The sequence below is a fragment of the Cynocephalus volans genome, chromosome 3, assembly GCF_027409185.1.
Source record: "Cynocephalus volans isolate mCynVol1 chromosome 3, mCynVol1.pri, whole genome shotgun sequence".
In the NCBI taxonomy this organism is placed as follows: domain Eukaryota; kingdom Metazoa; phylum Chordata; class Mammalia; order Dermoptera; family Cynocephalidae; genus Cynocephalus; species Cynocephalus volans.
Window position 1 is genome coordinate 81816323 of NC_084462.1, and position 24380 is coordinate 81840702.

Sequence of the window (24380 nt, forward strand, 5' to 3'; positions counted from 1 at the left end):
TTTGGCTGGAGAATTTAGTAGAGCAGTAAAAGAGACTGTAGTGTAGATTATAAACAAAGGTGGCTGTAATGAACACGCAGGCTGGAAAGTTTATAAGATACAGTAAGAAGGTAAAAGGTGAAAAACAGGTAGCAACACCATACTAACTTTATAGGTACGTGATCTTGAGGACACTTGCTTGCTCTAACATTGGTTATTTCAAACTAAAATGACTGATATATAAAATAAAATGATTGATATATAAAAAAGGGTCAAACTGTGTTTGACCCTTTTACTACTGTTAAAAGTGGAATAAAGATCATATAAATATAAGAACACAATTTTCTAATGCCAAGATCTCACATTGGAAATCAAATGCATGTCTTCCAAGCTATAATGTACCTAATTGAGAGACAGTGTATGTCCATGTAAATAGGAATAATTTTAGTGGTCTTTGTCACTGAAAAGACTTTTACTTTTATGATGAAAAATTGGAGCTATTTTTTCCTCTCTGAAAAGTTTTTGCAAAGTTTAGGCATGTCAAACATTTTGCAGTATAATGGGTTAAAATCTACCTGTAGTTCTCCATCTGAAGCTAATTCAGATTATCCAGTATGTAGCTTATACCTTCTCTGAGTCAACTGAGCATGGACCAGGAAGAAAGAAGAGCTATGGCTGTAGTGCCAATCATTTGGGTTTGTTCATTTAGTTGTTGAGCATCTATTATATTCCTTGGTCCTACAAATACAGCAATAAATAACATAAATAAAATCTTTGCTTTATCAAGTTGTTTGTGAATGAGACAGATAAAGAATAAACAAATTAGGGTATTCAGATGGTATTAAGCACTATAGAGAAAAATACAGTAGGAGAGGGAGAGGAGGTGCTGGGACCATGTTGCCATTTTATATAGTATGGTCATGAAAGATCCTACTAATAAAGTGGTATGTGATCAAAGAGAAAACTAGCATGTGGATACTAAGGGAACTGTGTTCCAGCAGAGAGAACAATAAATGCAAAGACCCTGAGGCAGGAGCTTGATATCCTTAAGAAGTAGTAAAAAGGACAGTGTGGCTAGAGTGGAGTTAGGGAGGCACAGATCAGTGAAAGATGAGGTCTGGGATATAGCAGGGTACAGACAGATCATGAAGGGTCTCATGAGCCATTCTGAGGACTTTCGATTTACAGTGTTAAGGGAAGCTATTGGAGGATTATAAGCAGAGGAACGATATGATCTGACTTAGACTTTAAAAGAATCTTCCTGTGTTAAAAAAAATAAGAATAAAAAAAAGACTGAAGGAAAACTGGGAGACCAGTTGGGAAGCTGTTGCCATAATGCAAGAAAGAGACAAAGGTGACGTGGACAAAGATGACAGCCACATAGGTGATGACAAATGATTAAATCCCTGAAGATAATCTTACTAAGAGAAATTTAGTATGAGAAGATTACCACTGTTTCACATTTATGTCAATGAAATCATAACTTTTTTCCTTTAAAAAAGGTTTCGTAGCTCAGCTTCCAGTCAAGATGGTGGAATAGACGGTCTCCAGTGTCACTTTCTCCCACAAACCAACCAATTTGCAATATTAAAAAGCAATGACAGCCAAGCTGGGGCTGCTAGAGATCAGGGGAAGAGGAAGAGGAGTTCCCTATGGAGTTCATGAAGGTGGGAGACGCCACGATGAGAGAAAGAAAGGACTGCTCTGACCTTTTTGAGCCCCAGCCACGCCAAGGCTGGAGCTGGTGAGCACACTGAGCAGGAACCGGCAAAAGCTGCTGCTGTGCCCTTCGGATGAAGTTGCTTAGAGGAGGCAGGGGAGAAGAGGGCCTCGGTGGTCCCCAGGCCAGCAAGACCACTAATAGGGTACCCATGGACCCACATAGGAGTAAGGAGCTACAACAACTGAAAAAAAGGAGCCACTCAAAGGCTGGTGAGTCATTGCAAGGGACTGGAGCATGGCCCATCCCCTGGGAAATGTTTGGAGCATGGGTGGTGAGGGAGACAAGTCCACAGGGGGAATGCTGGGGCACAGCAAGGACAGCTGATCTGCCCCCCCAATCAGTGCAGGACCACTCAGTGTAGACTGGTCAGGATTATAGAACTGCAGGGGGTGCAGTTTGCTGAAAAAGACTCAGGCCCAGACCAGAGTTTCTACATAACACAGGTGTACTGGATCTCACGAGACCTGGAAGTACCTATAAAGTCAGCCATTAAAACCCGAGCTGCACAAAAATACCTTCCCCAGAGAATCAACAGCAAAGGAACAATTTAGCTCAACCACAGGGCTCAAGTGCTGTTCCCCACAGGATGTTCCCTCATTTTAGAAGCAAGCAAAGGACAACAAATTAGTTCCAGTGCAGAGTTTAAGTGGGTAGGAACAGCAAATAATCCAACACAGAACAGAAAGAAAAAGCAAAATACCCACAGACCAGAGACAAAGTTTGATATTAACTAGAAAAGGTCTCATATCACCAAAGAACACCTATAAAACCTAGAAGGACTGGAAGTCCCCTGGACTACCAAGCCAGGGAGGGGGGAGGGCTGGGGGCCTCAGCCATGACCCGCCCCCCGACGCCCCCAACCAGCCCAGCCATGACCACCAAACCTCCACAGGAAGCTCCTTGGGCTCCTGAGCTGGGGTGGTGGTGGGGTGAGGGCTTCAGCCACACCCCTCTGACATCTGCACCCAGCCCAGCAATGACTAAGCCACTGCTGGAAGCCCCCTGGTCTCTCATGCAGGAATGAGGGGGGTGCCACAGGCCTCAACTGCGCCCCTCCTCCTTCCTCCTTCTCCCACCCTATTTCCTTCCCCTTTTTTCTCTCCCCCTTCCCCCCCAACTGCTCCACAACGACATCATAGAATGTAAAAAAATATATATATATATATAAACAAAAAAAAAGTTTCCTATAGGGTTTTCCATACTCTCTGTCATGTGAGGACCATGGCCCTATATTTTTAACTAGGTCATTCCTAAGACAATGTAGAGTTAATGTTTTTTGCAAAAATATTCCTTCCTTGTTTTGGGGCAGCTGGCCAGTATAGGGATCCAAACCCTTGACCTTGGTGTCACAATACCATGCTCTAACCAACCTGAGCTAACTGGCCAGCCCCACAAAAATATTCTTATTTTTGTATATAACTAGAAATTAACTACATGATGGGGGCGGGGGGGACGGAATGGGACAAATAATTCGGGTTCCTTATACAAAGAAAGCAAGTTAACATATTTTCAAGGGCTTGAACAAGAGGAAGAGGAAGTTGAAAAGTACAGCTTAGAGCAGGAAGTCATTATCAGATTATATTCTCTACTATAGATATATAAAATAATGGCTTCACAGTCTTTATTTTTATCCCTTTAATACCAAAAGCACTTTCTTGATACTACATTAAGTGTCTGGAGGACAATTACTCAACAGAAAAAAATTAAAGTTACTTCTTTACAAAGGTAAAAGTTAACTAATGACAATAAGCATCTTTTTAATTCATATTTAAACCCCTAAAGCCTAAAAGAGTTCTTCATTCACAATAAGTACTTAGTATATATGACATTAACAGAAGCAATTCATGCTTTCCTCCCTGGGAATCTACTAGATGGAGACCACTCCAGTAGCAGATTTTCTAATTCTCATTCAAATTAATGATTTAAAAAAAATTTAAAAGTCTGGTGATGCTGGAAAACACAATAATAACTTTTGATTTCAAATAATGTCAAGTTTGATAGTTTAGGATATTATCAAGCACAAGTGATAAAACTTGAGAAGAATTTTATTCCTAATTAGTAACATTAGCCATCATAAAAGTTAAAAAGGAAAATGTATAAGAATCATATAAAATTCACTTAAAATTACAGAGATTAACATTGAAAAAAATAAATTTTCTAGGGATAGAAGAATCTTAATTTCTGTATGAAGCTTTTTGGTTTAGACCAGAAACATGTCACATGATTCAAAAGAATCTGTTTATAATCATACTTGGGTTGGAACTAATTCCCAAGTGCTAGCAACTACCACTAGCTTTTGGTTCTATGAGAAGGTTGGACCAGGACAAAAGACAGTAAATGGGCACATATATATCTAAGCTAAAGTAAAAAATTATAGTAGGACTGTTTATATCAAAGTTAGATTATTTAAATAATTTAAACCCAATTGTATCAAATAAATATTTACTAATATATCTATTCATGGGCCTCCTTTCAATGTCATAACCTATCCTGCATATCATTACCTGATGTAACACAAATCCTAGAAAAATTAGGACACCACAGCACCTACTTTATACCATATATATATTTATATATATTGAGGTTCTACCATTATTCTGGTCAGGAACAATTTAGAATATGGCAAATAATGGTCTGGGAAAGTGTCTGTCAGTACAATAAACTCTGACCCAGTGCCCAGGGCCTTAAGGAAATGATGAAGGAACTAGTAAATATAAGACAATGAATCTAAAAAAAATTAGAAAACAGGCCTAAAAAATATTTAATTTTATTTTTTGTTTCTCTTTGGGTCTGTTTTCCACAGGAACAACACTTACAAAGAAGGTAAGAATATGTCTACTTTAGACATATCCTTGTGTAAGTCTAGTGCAGGTTGGCAAATTACGGCTTGGGGGCCATATGTGGTCCACCACCTATTAAATAAAGTTTTATTGGAATACATCCATGCATATTAATTTAAGTAGCATTTGTAGCTGCTTCTGTGCTACAATAACAGGGTTTAGTAGTTGCAACAGAGACTGTCTGGTACACAAAACTGAACATATTTACCACATAGCCCTTTACAGAAAAAGTTTGCTGACGCTGGGTCTAGTGCATTGAGGATGAGTAGAAAAACAATGAATAACAAGAGATAAGTAGGTTCTAGCAAATCCTGAAGAAGCCATAATTTATAGAAAATTGTTTTTGAAAACCAATAAAATGTTGGCACACTAGGTTGATTTATTGGGCTATGTATTAATACAGCTAATAAAAAGACAAAAACTTTGAATGGTCAATACTTTAAAATCTGTTTGAAATCTATTCAAGAAATATAAACACATGAGGACAAAATAGAAACCATCCTGGGACTAGCAGTGTTTTTAAATGCTTAAAAGTTAACCTATGACTATGTCTATTATAGTCCTTGAAAAAATATATACAACAAAACTTTTCAAAGCAAAATCATTAGTGATTAAACAAAGGGAGTATCGGTGATGGTAAATTTCATGTCACTAAATTACTTAGAATACAAATGCCTTCCTTAACTTTGAATGAAATCCAGAACCCACACTCTTCAGTAATAAAATGCTGAATTTCTTAATCTATTCTTTCTTTCTCACACTCAAAAAAATAACCCTTGATCATATTAGGTAAAATTTAAAATAAAAAACTTCATGGTTCTACTGATGCAGAATACCCCAACAGTACCCTCAAACTCTAAAGGCATTTACAGAATTCAACCATATATTCTTTAAAAACCATGTAAGTTACACACACACACACACACACACATTTTATCCTACATCTGGTTTGTGAAGTCTCAAAGATCTGAAATATCAGCACTTGAAGGGTTTGATAAACTCTAAAAGCCACCTCAATGAAATTCAACCATGTTCTTTAAAAAGAAATACAGGAGTAAGAAAATAACATATCACTGAGGTTGTACAACAATATCAGTACAAACAATTGGATCCACAGGATTCACTCAGTGGTTACTTTTCCTTCTCCTTTTTGACTTGAAATCAGATCAAAGACATCACTGGCTCCGCACAAAAATGAACATCTTAGAACTATGGATTAAAAGCCTATTATTTACACTGATACAATTCTGACACTGTTCTGAACAGTGGTTACTGTCAGCAAAAACAGTGGCTGTTCTTATTCATGTATGAAGAAAATCTTTCATTCAATGACCAAACTGAATATAAATTTGGAATGGATTACAGAATCATCCCCTTTATTTACTAAGATTTTTCTGCTAGTCTGACCTGTGAGGTCAGAGAATGAACAGGCCACTTTGGAAATTTTGTATCACAGTAGCCTTCAGATAGAGACAGCTTATCTAACAGCCAGAAATAAGAAACTCTTGTGTGCCATCTTTGCTGTCTGCCAAAGGAAATAAGTCAATACCTATTCCAACTCAAGTTCAAGAATTAAAGGTTTTACTCATGAAGTTCCTGAAGCTGGTACTGCATATATATTCTGTTTATTCCAGAATCACTGAATTTTTTTGCTAGTTTTAAAGGCTTTGGATAATTGTCTATTAATGTTGTTATCTTGGCTTTCTACTGACTTCCATAGGACACTACTCCCTTTGACAGTATTCTACTTGCTGTTCATCTTGCTATTTTCATGGATAAATTGGAGGTAACATTTTCTCTACAGTTCTAACCCTTGGCCTTTTTCTTACTGGTTCAGTTGGTTAGCAATCTTTTAAGTCATAGGTTCCCAAGTTATTCATTGTACCAGCTCCAGAAAGTTCTGTTTGTTAACTCTTTCATATTTAAAAAGGCAAATCCTCGGTTTAGACACCCTGAGAATTTAACATTCTGACTTTTTCTATTTAATATTCTTACTTATTCTATTTAGTATGTACATTAAAATGCTAGACTATTAGACACAGTCTATCAGTTGCAGTTTGGAAACATTTCAGGATATCTACAGTTATCTCAAGGGGTATCCATAAATTTTTAAATTTAATACTACAAACGACTCAAAGTCACATTAATTTTTTAAAAAGCCATTCCCAACAAAATGAAATTCTATAAAAATTTTGGGAGAAGGGAAGGCATCAATTTCTAAACTATAGTCAATTACCAATTCAAAAGCCACTGAACTCTGTACCTGTCTGCATCAAAGCAAGAAAAAATACAGTATAAGATGCTTTGACTCACTTTAGAAACAGAAGTTCTTTAGGAAGTGGTTGGGGGTGAGGGGTACACTAGAAAACATCTTTTTCTTGATGGGGTGGGGTGGTAAAATACACTTTAACCAAAAAATTATAGCAACAGCTTTTATGGGAAGATATAGACATTTTGAAACAGAGGACAAAAGATAGCATGACATTTGATTATGAAACAAATAACTGTCATCAGTCATATATGGGACCACAAACCAGTTATATTCAAAACTAATAAGATATGCCATTTTGATGAAGAGTTAAGATTTGATGTTGAAAAGATGTTTTCAGATGCTATTAAGAAAGAACACAGCTTTAGGCATTTGAGTCTAGGAAGGCATTCTGAAATTTATCAAATATGTTCTGAGAAAGACTTCTTGTGATAAATAAAATCTTGCTTTTTACTTCAGAATTCTGCATCTTCTGCAGCATATTAGAAAAATGATCTATTTTGGAAATACATACTAACACCAAGTTAGGAAATAAAAAAGAACAAACAAATCTAAGAAATGCTTCAATGGATCCATAAAGATGTTCAATCAATGATAAAAATAAAGGTGGGGGCAAAAGCATAGACTCCCGAGAGTTCAGAAAACAAAAATAATAAAAATGAATTCTAGGCAGCAGAATTTTTTTTTTTTTTTTTTTCCGTGACCGGCTGGGAGTGCACCGGTCATTCCTATATAGGATCCGAACCCGCGGCAGGAGCGTCGCCGCGCTGCTAGCGCAGCACGCTACTGAGTGCGCCACAGGCTCAGCCCCCTAGGCAGCAGAATTTGATTCAAGAAGTTTTTCCTCCTTTTATAGGTTCCTTTTCTGCAAATTAATGCTTTCTCTACAACAAGAGAAAATACAATTTACCATGAACTCCCTGTGTGCCAAGCATATACAAGTGTGAGTAACATAATAATTTTCTTTTACTATAATATTTATTCTTTCTTATGTTTAAACTTTTCCTTGCTTTTCAACAAAATTTGGTAAAAATGAAATGCTAAGGTTCTTTAAAGTTTGTGCTGTAGTGGTAGAAACTAGATAAAATAAAGGAACGTTTACTGAGTAACTGTGATGCACTAGGTACATGTTAGGTACATAATAACCTCACAATAACATTTAAGATAGGCATTATCACCTCCTTTTACAAATAGAAACTTGAGGGTCTGAGACTCAAAAGCAACATCTCCAAGGTTATAAAATAAAAGGAAGCTGAGGCAAGACTAAATAAAACCCATTAATGTGCCTGACTGGGAAGTCTGTGTTTTCTACTACTACATCACCCTTTCAGATGGTGGTGGGTCCTTAAACAACCAAGCCAACTAAAAATAAATTTGATCAGTAGAAGAATAATTGACAGAATAAACCATGTTTTAAATTTAATATACTAAACAAGATATTTTATGAGTAAACCAAGACATATAATGTGATTTAACACTCAAAGAGAAAATGGTCTTTGATATCAAATTAGACTGTAAACTTGCCCTTATGTGTGATTTGGGGCAAGTTACTTATGTCTCTGAAACTCAAATTCCTCATTTGAAAGTATAGGATATTAGTTATGTTATAGAGTTGTGTGGCAAAGATTAAAATGACACAGGTAATGGTTAACACAGTTCCTCATGCATTAAGGTCCTATACCTCTAACAGAGTGATATTGAGGCTATAAAGGATGCTAACAAATATACTGCAAATGTTTCCATTTTCTCCCCCACAAATTACTGGAGGAGGAAAAAAAAAAAAAAAAAACTGCCCCCAATCTCCACCTAGTGCTTCAAAATTCCCTTAAACTTTATATCTTAGTAAAAATCTGATATAGATGAAAAACAGCTGGTATACATGTAAAGAACAAAGACTATAGCTAGTGGTTAGACAAGGGTAGGGGAGGTTCAGGAACCCTATGAGGCAAGGAAAACACCCTGCAAAGTCAAAGTACCATCCATGCCTTTGTAAACTCCCAGATAACCTTAACAATTACAAAGGCCTTCTATTATGTACTTGCTAGGATACATGAGCCCTTCATCCAGGGTAGATTGCTGTGACAGTTTATCCCTTTTCATATCTGGACTGGTCTTATATATCCCCTGCCCGCATCATCCTCAAGGGTGGGAGGGAGGGTCTGCTATAGGAAAATTACAAATGTTGCATCCGGTACAGAATCTAGTAATGCTGTACTGCTATTCTTCTAGATGTGTCCTGAACACGTGTTTGTTTTTTCACATCTCCATACATTTTACCTGTCTGGTCCATTCTCCCCTTCTCTAACAAATGGACTGCTACTCATCTTTCCAGACACAGCTTAAATATCAGCTCCTCCTAAAGCCATTAGTACTTCCCAAGGCATGGTTGGTTCTACCTACCCTATGTTACCAGAGCATTTCGTACACTTCTTTACTTGCCTTACTGCCAAATGATTAATTCATTGCATGCGTGTTTCTCATACCAGATGAGTTCCCTGAAAGCAATTATGGCGTTTGTATGTCTGAATTCTGAATGTCTAAGCATTGCTCTACTGTTGTTGAGACAAAAATCCACTCTGTCCAATATTTCAACCTGTTTAGAGAACTGAAAAACTTCTTGTGCTTAAAAATGCCATTTCTTCATCAGGAGGAAGACAACTTTGCTCAACATGCTTTTTGGTTATGTATTAAGCATATCAATTTAAAAATCATAAGTGCATAGCATTTTAGACCTGAAAGGAACTTCATATTTCCCGCCCCAAACTTTTTAAGGGCTAACTAACTAGTCTAAGGTCATATAACCAATCAGTAACTGAGCTGTGCAGATTTGGGTAAACCATTCCTTTAACCTTACTGACCATACTGCTCTAATGATGTTCAACATCCTAACTGGACCTTCATCCACAAAGAGAAGTTATCATTCTGCTGTTCTGCAGAGGGGAAAAGAGAAACTAAGGTTTGTACTTATGATACCTAAATATATATCATGGCTTATGGGGGGGGGCTCTAACCAATTCTCTATGGTCAAATTATATAGATTACCAGTACTTTGCACGTTAAGTAACCCTGCCTATTGGTTTTTGTAGCACTATTAGCAGTACGATACTAACCTAGTTCTTTTGGTGTTTCTTTAGTAAAGGTAAAATATATTTTACAGATAATTAAAGATAGATTGGACAAGCAGCAAACTACTGAAATCTGAATGTTACTGTCAAATGTTTAGTTTGGTTTGGGAAGTATGATATTCAAACTATCATGAAATAAAATACACATAGTCCATTTTAACTTTTATGACCCCACCTTTTTTTTTTTACAATTCACAAGTCAAATGCCTATAAATTGCATATTTTTCAATAAAAACATTCAAATAGAAAACCACAACTTGAAATTCCCATTTGTTTTAGATACTGAGAAGGTAAATAGTATAATCATACATGTTCTCAGAAGTTATTTTGCCATTATTTATCAAAGGATCTGTTTTTACAGTTTTTTATTTTTCTTTTTTAAAAATCGTGAGATTTCAACATAGCATTTAATATTAAATATACTTTCAATTAATTAAGAATAATTTATTATTTATATGTTCTTAATAACATTCAATGGGTACTAAGGCAGCTAGTAAAATACGATACATAAGCAGGCTTGGCTTGAGAAATTTCCTAATGGTTCTCAAAGAAATCAAAGTTTCATCAGAATTCAGTGGCTTTCCCTTCTCTATGGCTTATCCCAGAGGCCTGAGACAATACGGAGAACTATCTCCAAGTAGTGAATGCTGTTATGATTGGGAATGTAAGGAACATTGGTGACCCCCAGTGTCTATTCTCTTTCTAGCCTGTTCTGTCCATTTTGCCCTTCTGTTTTAAAAATGAAAGAGCTATGAAACACTGAATACGTATTGTTTCTTAAAATTAATGTCAAGAAGAAATAAAATGAATTTTTCATTTACTTTTTTTAACCTGTGTAGTTTTACTAAATATTAATATGTAATTTAACTTTTATTACTCTCACAGAATAGTAATAAATTACAAGAAAATTGCACTGTTACATGTTTTAGCAGTTCTGTCAGTTTTAATATGATTTCTGTTAATCTAACAGAAATCTGTTATACTGTTGAACCACCTACCCCTGCATAGCATACAACTGTTAAAATGTAAATTGCTCAACTATTTTTAGCTGCTGCTGAAAAAAAATTCCTGTCTTCAGGAATAATGATTTGAGGCATTGTGTTCATTTTGTTTATCAAGCAGCTATTCAGCCTCTAGTGGGCCCAACTGCTTATGCAAGCAAAAGCTTTTAAGAATGCCTGCAGCTGCAATCCAACCTTCCAGGTAGGCTGCAGGTTCAGAGCACAGCTGCCTTAGGCTGTATAAAACTCAGATCCATCTGGAACTGAGTTTCAAAGAGGATTTCTAATTCGACTTTTCATGTATCACACAGAAGAGAAGGCAGGGGAAGAACACAGTAAAGAAGGAAGGCAAACGACCAAAACGATGATATCTCTACTTTAGCCTTAATAAAAAATAAAAAGCTCAGACCCATGTTGCTCCTTCTAGATTACTACTTCCCAAGCCAGATATTCCATTCAGTCTATACTTCGACGAGCTGTGACTCATCCAGCAGCACCTGCGCCCATGTGTTAAGTACTGCCAAATAAAAGCCCAACATCCATTTACACAACAAAGGGATGTACCCTACAAGGCATGGGGCCTAAATCCAGCAGCCTCACTCCTCATTCGTTCTAAGCAAAGGGACAAGGAAAAAAAAATCTTCCTTCCTTGCACAAGGGAGAATAAGAACTTTTCCCTCTTTGCACCAGGGATTTTTAAATTGTAGGTGGATTTATGATGTAAGATCATTGACAAATACTTTTACTCCTTTAAAGAATAAAGTATCTTTAATAGCACAAACACCCCTACAGTATTAGATTATCATGGCCATTAATGATTGTTCCACCAAACCTTTCCAACCTCCTTCATCAAAGCCCTTTATTCTCAAAGGATACCTTTTTGAGCAAAGAGGGATCAACAAACTAGTTGCTTGAAAGCTTTCCTGATGCTAGGCTCAAGTTAGGAAAGGCTTAATGAAGGCTTTAAAATCCACAAGGGCTTCACAATGAACATCTGACTTGGTGATTTATGCATATTAATAACCTCAGTCCTACTGAGGCAAGCTGAGCCAAACATGTCCTCCGAATCTTAATGTCTTTAGCTCCATTGGGATTATTACAAATGTAAATTTCTAAGATTCTCGGCTATTAATCTCTGTCTGTCCTCCTGTTCAGCAACATAATGACTAATTAAACATCAAAAGACCTGTATAGGAGATCATCTTTGACAGCTACTGGCCTAGTCCTCTTCCCAAGAGGGGAATTCAAATGACAGGGACATGGAATAAAAGCATATGAGTAAGATACAAATCACTGCAGAGAAAACTAAAAACCAAACATTAAATGTGGATTTATCTCAATCAATGATTTCATTAAGCAGTGAACAGTTACTATGTAAAGTATGCCATTGGCACTAATCAAAGTTACCCTTCTAGCAAGGAAAAATTGGATACTTGAAATCAGCTTGCTAACTACCAAGTCAAAAAAGATGGGTACTTACAGAAGAAGGCAAACCAGGAGGCACCTTTCTGACTTTCTTTGCTTGCAAAGGATCTGCACATGGAAAATAATATATTTCATCAGAATATTATATTAGGAAAAAAATCAGACTTCAAATGAACAGCAAATAATTTTTCCCCTACTGATTTTCTTTTTTCCCAATATTTGGGAGTAAGCAGGCGGCCTCATTCCTCTTAACGGTTCCAATGCAAAACAAGTTCTCCTAATAAAGTGACACATTCTGAAATATATATCCCATAAGTTTGGAAATATAACAGTAGAGGAAACAAAACAAGAAAGAAAACAAACCAGTAAACATGTGTGGGGGAAGGGAATTAACATTTTCTAGGAACCTATTATGTGCCAGGTGGGATACTAGGCATTTTATTTACATCATTATCTCAGTTTTATTTGCAGAGGGGCACTTTGTGCAACAGGTCATGTTAAAAATATGACTCCTTAACAGAGACACAAATTTACTGTCTGCATCACATTGAAAATTAGGCTTAAAGGCATATTTAAAAAACTAAAAATGAATGCTATGCTACAATTTATTATGTTAAATATTAGAAATAAAATTTAAGGAATAAAAAATTAAGATTATACTAACGTCAAGATATACTACATAACTATAGGATAAGTATCACCTATCTGAAATGCTTGAGACCAGAAGTGTTTCAGACTTTGAATTTTTGGGGGGATTTTGGAATGTTTATAGAATATAGTTGGCCCTCTGTATATGTGGGTTCCTCACTTGTGGATTTAACCAACTACAGATTGAAAATATTCTAAAAACATTGCGTCTGTACTGAACATGTACAAACCTTTTCTGCTTGTCATTATTCCCTAAATAGTACAGTATAACAACTTTTTACATAACATTTACATGGTACTAGGTATTAGAAGTAACAGATATGATTAAGTATACAAGAGGTTGCGCATAGATCATATGCAAATACAGTGCCACTTTATATTAGGGATTTGAGCATCCCTGGATTATTTTGGTATTCAAGGTGGGTCCTGGAACCAATTCCTCACGGATACCTAGAGATGACTATGCATACTGGTTTGAGCACCCCAATCCGAAAATCCAAATCCAAAATGCTCCAGTGTTCATTTCCTTTGAGCATCATATTGGTGCTCAAGAAATCTTGGATTTTGGAGCATTTCAAATTTTGGATTTTTGGATTAGAGATTCTCAACTAGTATTAAATATGGGTATTGACATATACAATGTCATCTGAGTTAAGAACAGCTCTTTTAATAATGTGTGGTTAAAACTGCAACATCAGCACTAATTATTGTAATTTGTCCTTGAATGTTTATATTTATTTCCAGTATATTTCATTCTAAGATATAATTTGTCAATATAAATGAAAACATGAGTATTTTCATACGCTAACTGGCTTCACTTGGTATTTTAATTTTACTTATCTGCAAAATTTAAAACTTATCCATCTTTGTTGTAAAATAGAGTGATAAGCAGAGCTTTCCAGCCTTATACAAATAATGAACCAAATTCAGGATTTTCAGAGGGGTTTGCTATTAAGAAGCGAGAATACATGAGAAGGCTGATGTAAAGTATAATATTTTGAAAACTGCGAAAATGAGAGTTAAACAAGCACAGTATTTTCTTGGGCCATAAATGATACCACACAATAAAGCATACAGTTTAACAAAGAATGAAACCCATTTAAATTTGGGCTGGGAATTCTCTACAGAGAATATCCCAGGAGGCTGCAAAGCTAAAAAAAACAACTTTATAAGTAGCATGTGAAAAAATTTTACACAACAGAAAGGAGAAAAATCATTCATTAGCATCTATGCCCTTATCGCAAGAGGCAGTCTATACTTCCTTAAAACAGAAGTGCCAAAGATAAACAACATCTGGCACACTCTGTATTTGTAAAACTTAAAGGAAAAATTTTTGTTCTTTGTGAGCCTTTTTTCTAGAGCCCAAGTCCTCGCAAACAATACAGCATCCCTTGAACCAAAGTCACACTCTTTATCTCTTTATATGGGTTGGATATCCCTTATCCGAAATGCTTGGGACCAAAGTGTTTTGGATATTTTCGGATTTTGGAATATTTGCAGAATATACATACTGGTTGAGCATCTCTAATCTGAAAATCCAAAATGCTCCAATGAGCATTTCCTTTGAGTGTCATGTGGGCTCCCCAAAAGTTCCGAATTTTGGAGCATTTTGGAGTTTTAGACGAGGGATGCTCAACCTATACTGAGAGTGTCAACTGAATTAACTGCTCCTATCAGTTTGGGGCCTATCACTCTATTCTGGGGTTGTTACTAGTAGATGTCACTTCTTAGTTTAGGCCAGTTTTTCCCTGCCACGTGAATAGAAAATTTTCTTTCGTATCTCATCATTAGCTACCACTACATACAATTACATACAACATATCTGATTTAAAATCATGAGCCTGGGATTCACGTTTCACTTTTGGGAGGCTAAAAAATGTAATAAGAGTAAGCTGGCTGGATTCAAATTTCAGCTGCATCATATAGCAGCTGTGTGAACCAGGGCAGGTTACTTAACCTCTTTGAGCTTCAGTTACCTCACATGAAACTACCTCACATGAAAAAGGGATAGTACCTCTTTTTGTGTATTTCAAATATTAACATATATGAATACATGAACAGTGCTCAGGGCAGTGCCTAACAGAGCATGATACCTAATAAATTTTAGCCATTACTATTTGGTTTATATTAAAATGTTTATATAAATTGGATAATTAGATACTGTTGTACAGAATTATATTTCCTAAAGCATCTAAGTAGTTTGAGAAGATGCTGAGGTTGGGCAGACATTCTCTGACATCCTTTTAAACTCAGATCTTATCAATAACTGCCATGCTAAAAATGAGTGGCTAAGACTGAGAAATAACAATGAAGAATGTAATAATAATACACTACATGGTATTTACACAGAAGATAGGGGGGCCTCCCTGGACAGTAAAAGAATGATGATATTTCCACTCAGCCTTGGCCAAGTTACTTAGCTTCTCTGGGTCTGGTTCCTTATTTGCAACATGAAGTTAACATTACAACTTAATAGAGTTTTTGTAAGACAAAGTGTATATAGCACTGTACCTGTCAGGGAGGAGACAATCAACAGTATCTATCATCATAAACGAAATGAAAATAAAGAAGATATAAGATTTATAGAAAACTTGAATTTTAAGTCTACCCCCCTCTTTCCTAGTTATTCCAATAGTTAATCCCCACCCTGCCCCAAACTTTCAGTAATAGTATATTGGTCTGGATGAGTGCTTTTTGTCTTTGTATGTACTCATGTAGAATACTAACAAGATATTTTTTAGAGTGACACTTACACATCTAGATTGAAATGAATGTTCCTACTTTGACTAATTCATTAGGTAGAAATCAAGAGTGGAGATCAAGAAATGCATTTTACGATTTATCACTTCTTTAATAATGAAAAGTATACTGGTCTAAATTATCTGGACTGACTCTAACAGTACAAGTACTAAATCATCCATCCTACTAAGAAGTGGGCCCATGTAATCAGAATTCTCTATGTGAAATGTGATGATCCATCATTGTGCCCTTTTACACCCTCACGCATACCCTAGACCCAGAGACTAGAAATATTTTATCAAAAGGTAGGTTTAACAGAAGGCAGATATATAAAGTGGAGGCGGTCAACAAATATATGTGCAATGAATAACTATGACATACTTTCTTTCGGTGGACTATATTCATTTTAGAAACTGGTCTACTTTAATATAAACATGCTTTACAACTTTAATTTTCTTGTATAAAAAATTTTTGGTAGCAATCACCAAAAATTCTGACATTTAAACACAGATTGGCTAAGGCATCTGAGAATACCTGAAGCTTGCTTGCTATAAGCAACCACAGACAGGCCTGGTTAGGCTATGTATAAGACATAAAAAAGGGAATCTATAAAAAATAGGGGTTGAGTGCTTAATACGTACAGGGTTTCCTTTTGAAGTGATGTTTTAGAACTAGATAGGGGAGATAGCTGCACAGCACTGTGATTGTACTGTATGCCACTCAATTGTACACCTTAATATGGTTAATTTTGTGTTATGTTAATTTTACTTCAACTTTTAAAAAGTGAGGAGTAGAAGCAGTTAATATGCAAAGAACACTGGACTTGGAGTGAGAAAATCTTAAATTTTTTCCTGGGTAAACTACCTAGTAATAATATGAATGTGTTATCTTTTGAGTTTCAGGTTTTTATGTAAATCTAGGATCATATCCACTGACTGGCAGGGCTGTAGTATTGAAGAGATGATAATGTATATTAAACCATTTTGTAAACTGTTCAGTATTATATCAGTTTTAGTCAAAAATAAGGTATAAATATCAGAACATGAAATTTTACTTATGAGAAGAAAAGGTGGTTAAGTCCTGTTTATCACTATTTTGTTCTTCACATTGAGGACCAAACAGAGTACTAAATTGGTTGTTCGGAAGTTGTTAAAGTTATGGCTTAGAAATTAAACAGTTATCCAAAATTACTCATGGCCAAACCTTTAATAGAGAAAACTTACATATCTGTAAAAGTAAGAATTCTGATAATTTCATTAAATATCTATTAGATATATATTATTTTTATGCAAATAAGCCGATATCAACATGATACCAAGAAACCAAATTTCTTCTTTTTTAATTTAATTTTATTTTGTCAATATACGAAGTAGTTGATTTTCATGTCCCTTTACCAAATCCTCCCTCCTGCCTCCCTCACCCGCCTCATTCAACATCATATCTGTTCGCTTGTCTTAACAAGTTCAACGAGTGTCTTATAATTAAAAGCACAGCCCAAAGTACAGACTGAGGGAGAAAAAAAGAAAGAAAGAACCATTTGTGGGACGGAATTTGTTGTGTGTAACATACTCACCAAGTGCTGCAGAGTCATGGAGTGGTCTTCTTCTGGAACTTGTGGCAGAGAATGAATAGTATGGTGTCCCAGGTTTTCCTGAAGAAGACAGCTGTGCTGGGCTCCCAAGCCCTAGATCTTGTCTCAGGAGACTAGACTATTAAACAAGGCAAAGGATGCAAGTTATCTTCCAGTTGATAATGACCCAAACCTAAAATTTCATCAATTCTGAAACAATACTTTCATCAATGCCTTGAACATAGTAGGAAGCACCCAATAAGTACTTTTTGAATCCAATGAAACCACTGGTTTCAGCCTATATTTTCTCTTTTTTTCCCCCATCCTCACATTGCCTGCTTTTAGTAATTATGTAGATCCATATGAACTTAGGTTGAAAGACACTTTCGTGACTGTGGTCTGACCCTTCAATTATCAAGAATATTTTTGATAAATGGTCCTCCACTCATTGTTTGAACACTTTCATGACCACACAAGGCAGTCGAGATTCTGTTTTTTTCCTTTTCTTTTTAAAATAGCTTTCATTTTTTGAAGATTGCCAATATTTTTAAGACTAGCTACTCCTGTGTTCTTCACTTGTGTCTCATGACATGGATTTCAGTGTCCTCCTCAACAACCCTGACAATTTCCCCTGGATTTATTTTCAGTTTGTCAGTTTCTGGTAAAATGAGGACAACGCTCCAGATGTGGCTTGACAGCATGGCGTAGTTTTCAGCACCACATTTAAACAACCCATTTGTGTTAGCTTATATTGAGAGGTTAAGAAGAATCGTATCCTGTGGCTCTTCGTTTTGTTGTACGTGCTGCCGTTAAGTCATGTCCCTCCAATGCTGTACTTGTTCAGTCTGTGCTTTTTGGTCCCAAGTACAAGATTTAACATTTATTTCTGATAAAATTCTTGTTATATTTGGTCCATAATGATCACCCATTCCTATCTTTTTCCATTTTTGAGTCTGTCAACCAATGTATTTTCTAGCCTTTCTAATGTCTAGACATTAAAAATGTGATTAAAGAAACGCATCAGGATGACAAGGCTGAAGAGAGAACCTTGAGGTATGCTACACTAACATCATGAGACTTTGTCAAGTGCTTCACTGACATCCAGAGATTCACCAGCCCTAACCTACTAACCCAGTGACTCTAACATAAAGCAATGAGGTTAGTTTGGCAGAATTCGGCTTCGAGATTTCTAGAAGCTGAAATGAAAAGGGATCATAGAGACCTGAAAGATGGAAGGAAAGATCTGAAAGGAAAAGGGTGTTGAATACACTTGAGAGGATGCCCTCAAGTGAAAAGAGCTGTGATTCCTCTAGTACATTTACTATGCTCTTACCATACATTTAATACCCCTTACTGCCATCACTCTACTCTTATTAGGTGTCCTTTTAGCCACTGAGGGCTGAGAAATAAAACACAGCTCTGGTCAGAAAGAAGTAGCAGAACTTGTGAAACAGTAGCCATAGTAGCCCAGTCCCTGCCACCATTCTTACAGTCAAGAAAAATTCTCATTTAAATGATTTTTTTGATGTTTCACCTTTTTAAAAAAATTGAAATGAAATTCATATAACATAAAATTAACCATTTAAAAGTTTTCAATCAGTGGCATTTAGTATATTCATAATACTATATGACCATCACCACACTAATCTATTTCCAGAACATTTTTATCACCCCAAAAAGAAACCCTATACCTATCAAGCAGTCACTCTCCATTCCATCCTATCCCAGCCCCTGGCAACCACCAATCTGCTTTCTGTCTCTATGGATTTATCTATTCTGGGTATTTCATATAAATGGAGTCATACAATATGTGACCTTTGTGTCTAGCTTCTTTCACTTAGCATAACGTTTTTGAAGTTCATCCATGATGGAGCATGTATCAGTACTTCATCCCTTTTTAGGGCTGAATAATAGTCCACTGTAAGAATATAGCACAATTTGTTTATCTGTTCATCTATTGGTAGACACTGTGGTTGTTTCCAGCTTTGGACTTCTGTGAATAGTGCTGTGACTATTCATGTACAATTATCTGTTTGTGTACCTGTTTTCAATTCTTTTGGGTACATACCTAGCAGCAGAATTGCTGGTCATGTGGTAAGTCTATATTCAACTTTTTGAGAAATTCCCAAACTATTTTCCACAGCAGCTGCACCATTTTATATTCCTACCAGCAAAGTAAGGGAGTTCCAATTTCTTGTCTTCCAATTGATGAATACCAAATGTGTTTCCACTTATTTAGGCCTTCTCTAATTTCTTTTGGCAATGCTTTGTAGTTTCCAGTGTACAAGTCTTATACCTCATGTTTACATCTATTCCTATTTATTTTATTCTTTTGGTGCTATTGTAAATGGAGTTGTTTTCTTAATTTTAATTTTGGTTTGTTTATTACTAGTGTATGGAAATATAACTAATTTTTGTGTGTTGCTTTTATATCCTACAACTTTACTAAATTCATTTTTTAGCTCTAATAGTTTTATTGTGAATTCCTCAGGATTTTCTATTTTTGTATCATCTGCAAATGAGGATAGTTTTACTTCTTTTATAACTTGGATGCCTTTTGGGGGTGGGGGGGGGGCTAATTGCCCTGGCTAGAACTTCCAGTACAATGCTGAATATGAAAGGAGACGACCTTATCTTGTTCCTGATCTTAGGGGGAAGGCTTTCACACTATTACCATAGAGTATGATATCAGCTGTGGGTTTTTCATAAATGACCTTTATCAAGTTGAGGGAGTTCCCTCCATTCCTAGCTTGTTAAATGTTTTTATCATGAAAGGGTGCTGGATTTTGTCAGATTCTTTTTCTCCATCAATTGAGATGATCATGTGTTTGTTTGTTTGTTTGTCCTTCTCTCTGTTAATGTAGTGAATTACACTGACCAATTTTCATTTTGTTGAACAACCCTTGCATTCCTTGGATAAAATCCACATGGTTGTGGTGTATAATCCTTTTAACATGCTGCAGGATTCAGTTTGCTAGTATTTTGTAGAGGATTTTTACATCTGTATTTAAAAAGAATATTGGTCTGTAGTTTCCTTATTCCCATTATACCTTTGTCTGGCTTTGGTATCAAGATAATGCTGGCTTCACAGAACGAGTTAAGGAGTGTTTGAGAAGGACTGGCATTATTTCTTCTTTAACTGACTGGTAGAATTCACTAGAGCATCCATTTGGTCCTGGACTTCCTTATACTGAAAATATTTTTATTACTGATTCTATCTCTTTACTTGTTTTAGCTCTGTTGAGATTTTCTATTTCTTCTTGAGCCAGTTTTGGTAGTGTGTGTATTTCTAGGAATTTGTCCATTTCACCTAGATTGTCTACTTTGTTAGTATACAATTGTTCACAGTTATAATCCTTTTTTTATTTCTGGAAGGTTGGTAGTAATGTCCCCCATTTTCATTTGTGATTTTAGTAATCTAACTCTGCTTTCTTTTTTTCTTAGCCAGTCTAGCTAATGGCTTGTCAATTTGGTGATCTTTTCAAAAAACTTAGGACTTTGTTGATTGTTGATTCTATTTTCTTCTATCCTCTACTTTGTTTATTTCTACTCTAATCTTTATTACTTCCTTTCTTCTGCTGACTTTCGGTTTAGTTTGTTCTTTTTCTGGTTTCTTAAGGTATAAAGTTAGGTTACTGATTTGAGAGTTTGTTTTCTTTTTAATGTAGGCATTTAGAACAATAAATTTCCTCTGATCATGGCTTTTGCTGCATCTCATAAGTTTTGCTATTTTGTCTTTTCATTTTCATTTTATATTTCAGTTTCTTAAAAGCTTATTCAACAATGCTGGAGCACATGTGAAGTAATCAATGTACCAAACTAGCCAAAAGTCATTACATCTTTCAGAAGTACTCATAATTAAGAACATAATTTTTTCAGACTCCTCAAAAGGTAAATTCTTCTTTGGACAGAGTTGATAAATTTCTTTAGAAAGAAGAAAAGTGGGGAGAAGAGAATTTCAATCACCAGGCAGTATAACGTGCACATGAAAAGACTACATAATATCAATATAATCAGTTAGCATTAATTGCACAAATTCCGAACAATAAAATGTTCAGCAGATTGGGAAAGAAAGATGTGATTATGAGACCTAAATGAGAAACAGTCCCCCTTAAAATAATAATCTCCAGAAGAAATGATAAAAGGGATAAAATGATCAATATAAAAGTAAACAACAAATGTATATGCATTCTATTTATATAACAAACTATGATCTATGGATTTCCTGATGATGTTATCTGCGTGAGGGTGATGTGACCTAGGAATCAATAAATCTCCCATAGAGGATATACTGAAATTTCCATTGTCACATCTGCTTTGCATTTCTTTCTTTCTTTTATCTTGCCCGTGCCAAGGCACTTTCAACATTCCTTAAATAGCAAGATCAGAATATGGCTCATAGGATATTAGATGGAACATATTATTACCACATGCTTCAGGGTAGAGGTCATGTACCTTGAAGTTTTCCTTTAAACATCACTAGTCTTTCAGCAGGATGTACCCTGCTCAATGCCAAAATGACTTTTATTGATATCATGTTTTGAGGCACCTGCTGTATTTCACCTGCATTTTCTCATGTGGAAGGCACATATGAAGCTGGTCATTGTACACACATAAACAAATACATAAGAGAAGAACATTCATTTGCCTCTTAACAGTGCCCTTTATATCATTCCCTGGCATACAAATTCTTACGGGCATATAAGACAAAAATTTATATTAGGGGTCAACAAACCATAGCCTGCAGGTCAAACTGGGCCTGTTTTTGAAAATACTTTTCTTGAAACACAGTCTCATCCACTCATTTATGTACTGGCTATGGCAGTTTTGAGGCTACAGTGGAAGAGTTGAGTGTTGCAACAAAGAATGTAACAGCCTGCAAGCCTAAAATATTTAATATCTGACCCTTATTAGAAAATGTTTTTGACTCTTAATCTAATGCTTCAATAGAGGGACAAAGGAATGAGGATGGTGAAGAAAAGTCTGTCTCCTTCAGTAATAAAGTAAAGGTAGATAAACTTTCAGATGAGTAAATTTTAGCCAGAGTTATTTCTTCAAAGAAGTCAAATAATAGTCATAATAAATAGGTGTAGAGGTATGAAATAAAATAAATGATAAAGAGGAAAGTACATGACATTTTTATTCTCTGTTTCTTGGGAACAAACCCTTTGTCCTAAGTAAGTGACCTGAGGTTTCAGGAGACCTAATCTGCCCTGAAAACAAGCTGGTTGGGTTACAACTCCCAATGGCTATGGTAAGATAGGATGCTGGAAACAGGCAAGAAAACAGAGGCAGAAGTGACAGATCCCTGGAGACTGGGTTGACAATTAGAGACTAAATCCAAAGAGGGATGTGACAGATTCGAGCTGTATCAATCCAGATCAAGAATAAATAGAAAAATGTCAACTATTCTCAAATGATTCAGAAGTGTGTGCATTTGTGTGTATAAAGTCACCTATAGCATACAAACATATATATACACACACACATTGAGTGAAAGAAAAGGACACAAATGTAGTGAAATGTTAATTAATGAATCTTGATGAAGGGCATATAGACATTCGCTGTGCTATAAAGCACTTTCACCTTTCCTGTGGGTTTGTAATTTTTCAAAATAAAAAGTTGGAGAAAATCAGAGTCAATATTGAAGATCCATTAGTGCATTTTCAAATGTATTATCTCAGTTTTACAGCAATCTTATTAAGTATTATATAGATTTCATACGTTATACAGACAGAAAGCAGTGGAACCCTAATGTGAATCAAGGTATGATTAGAATGCTGTTACCTCAATACTGCAAGCCTTCTACAATAGTCCAGGAACCTAATTACCATTTATAAGATTGTTAACTTCAAAAAATATGAATGATTTATAAATGAACTTGTGGATTACAATCCTGAGGCTGAGTTTTCCACAGAATACATTACTGTCAATTTTTGCACAGATGCATATAATAAAGGAAGAAAAAGAACAAATTTTTTAGGAAAAAAAGTTTACTTGTTAGCAATTTTGGTGTTGATAAGTCTTTCTTCACACAATAGACAAATCAGGACATGTGCTTAGGAGATGACCTGTCTTCTTGTTCCATACTGAATATTAATGCCAAAAAAGATATAGAGGCTGTACTTCACTCAGCTGTCCTAATCACTGTTAAGAACCATTTCGCCCTTTTACATCTGTATCATGATCCATATGATTAGGCAAAGTAAATATAGGAGAAATTGTTTCTTTTTAAGAACATAGTACCATATTTTATCCTGTTAACTGAAATGAATTGTTCAGTACTGTATCACAAAAGAAGTTTAAGGTTTTCTTCACAGAGACTTGACAATCTATGAAATAATATCCAAGAAACCAATGAAAATTACAACTAAAAAATCAATGGCTAAATTATTAAAGCCTAACATTTTGATATTCTACCACTAACACAACATATATTTTTCATTTGATTCTTTAAATATTTAGGTAACCCCAAAGCACACATATAAAGCATTTTATTTTTCTTCTCTTAAAATAAAATGGTATCCACCTTATATTATTGATTTTTCTGCCTGCCTAAAACAAATGAGAAGCACTATTGATTACCACTGATCTTGTCCTGGAGGTATCTCAGGCAAAAAGAATACACAAATATCCCAGAGGGTACAGAACTAGGCAAACCAGTTTTATTCTACTGAGCTGTCTTATTCAAGGCAGAATTAGTATTCTGTAATGACATAGCACTCATTTAACACATTCTTAGAAAGAATCCTTTTTTTATAGTCATCTAGAACCTCTTCTGCGAAAACTGTATCTAATACTGAAGAATTATCAATCAAGGTTATCCCCTGAAATGCTAATATAGCCTAGATTATTGTAATCAAACCTACAGAAAATTACATTTTGAATTACACGTAAGAAACCTATAGCCCGTAAACAAAAATTCCCATTTCTTTATAGTGAACTTTAATGGCCTATGTGATACATACATATGTAAGTTTTCTCTTCTCTTCATATATGTAAAAGATACTCTGATTCTCAGATGTGAACCTGAAGAGGCTATTCACTGTAAGCCTTGTTGG

General features: G+C 35.6%; 1 protein-coding gene across 4 annotated transcripts in view; it reads right to left on the minus strand.

Annotated features, from left to right (window-relative positions):
* The window catches only part of TCF12 (transcription factor 12), a 395187-nt gene that overhangs the window by 69298 nt on the left and 301509 nt on the right, over positions 1-24380 (minus strand). For all 4 annotated transcript variants that reach the window (XM_063091485.1, XM_063091487.1, XM_063091488.1 and 1 more), the window contains 2 exons: positions 17323-17458; positions 12418-12470 (listed from right to left, as the gene is read on the minus strand). In XM_063091485.1, the coding sequence (XP_062947555.1) occupies positions 12418-12470; positions 17323-17458 (189 nt within the window). The remainder of the gene's footprint in view (positions 1-12417; positions 12471-17322; positions 17459-24380) is intronic.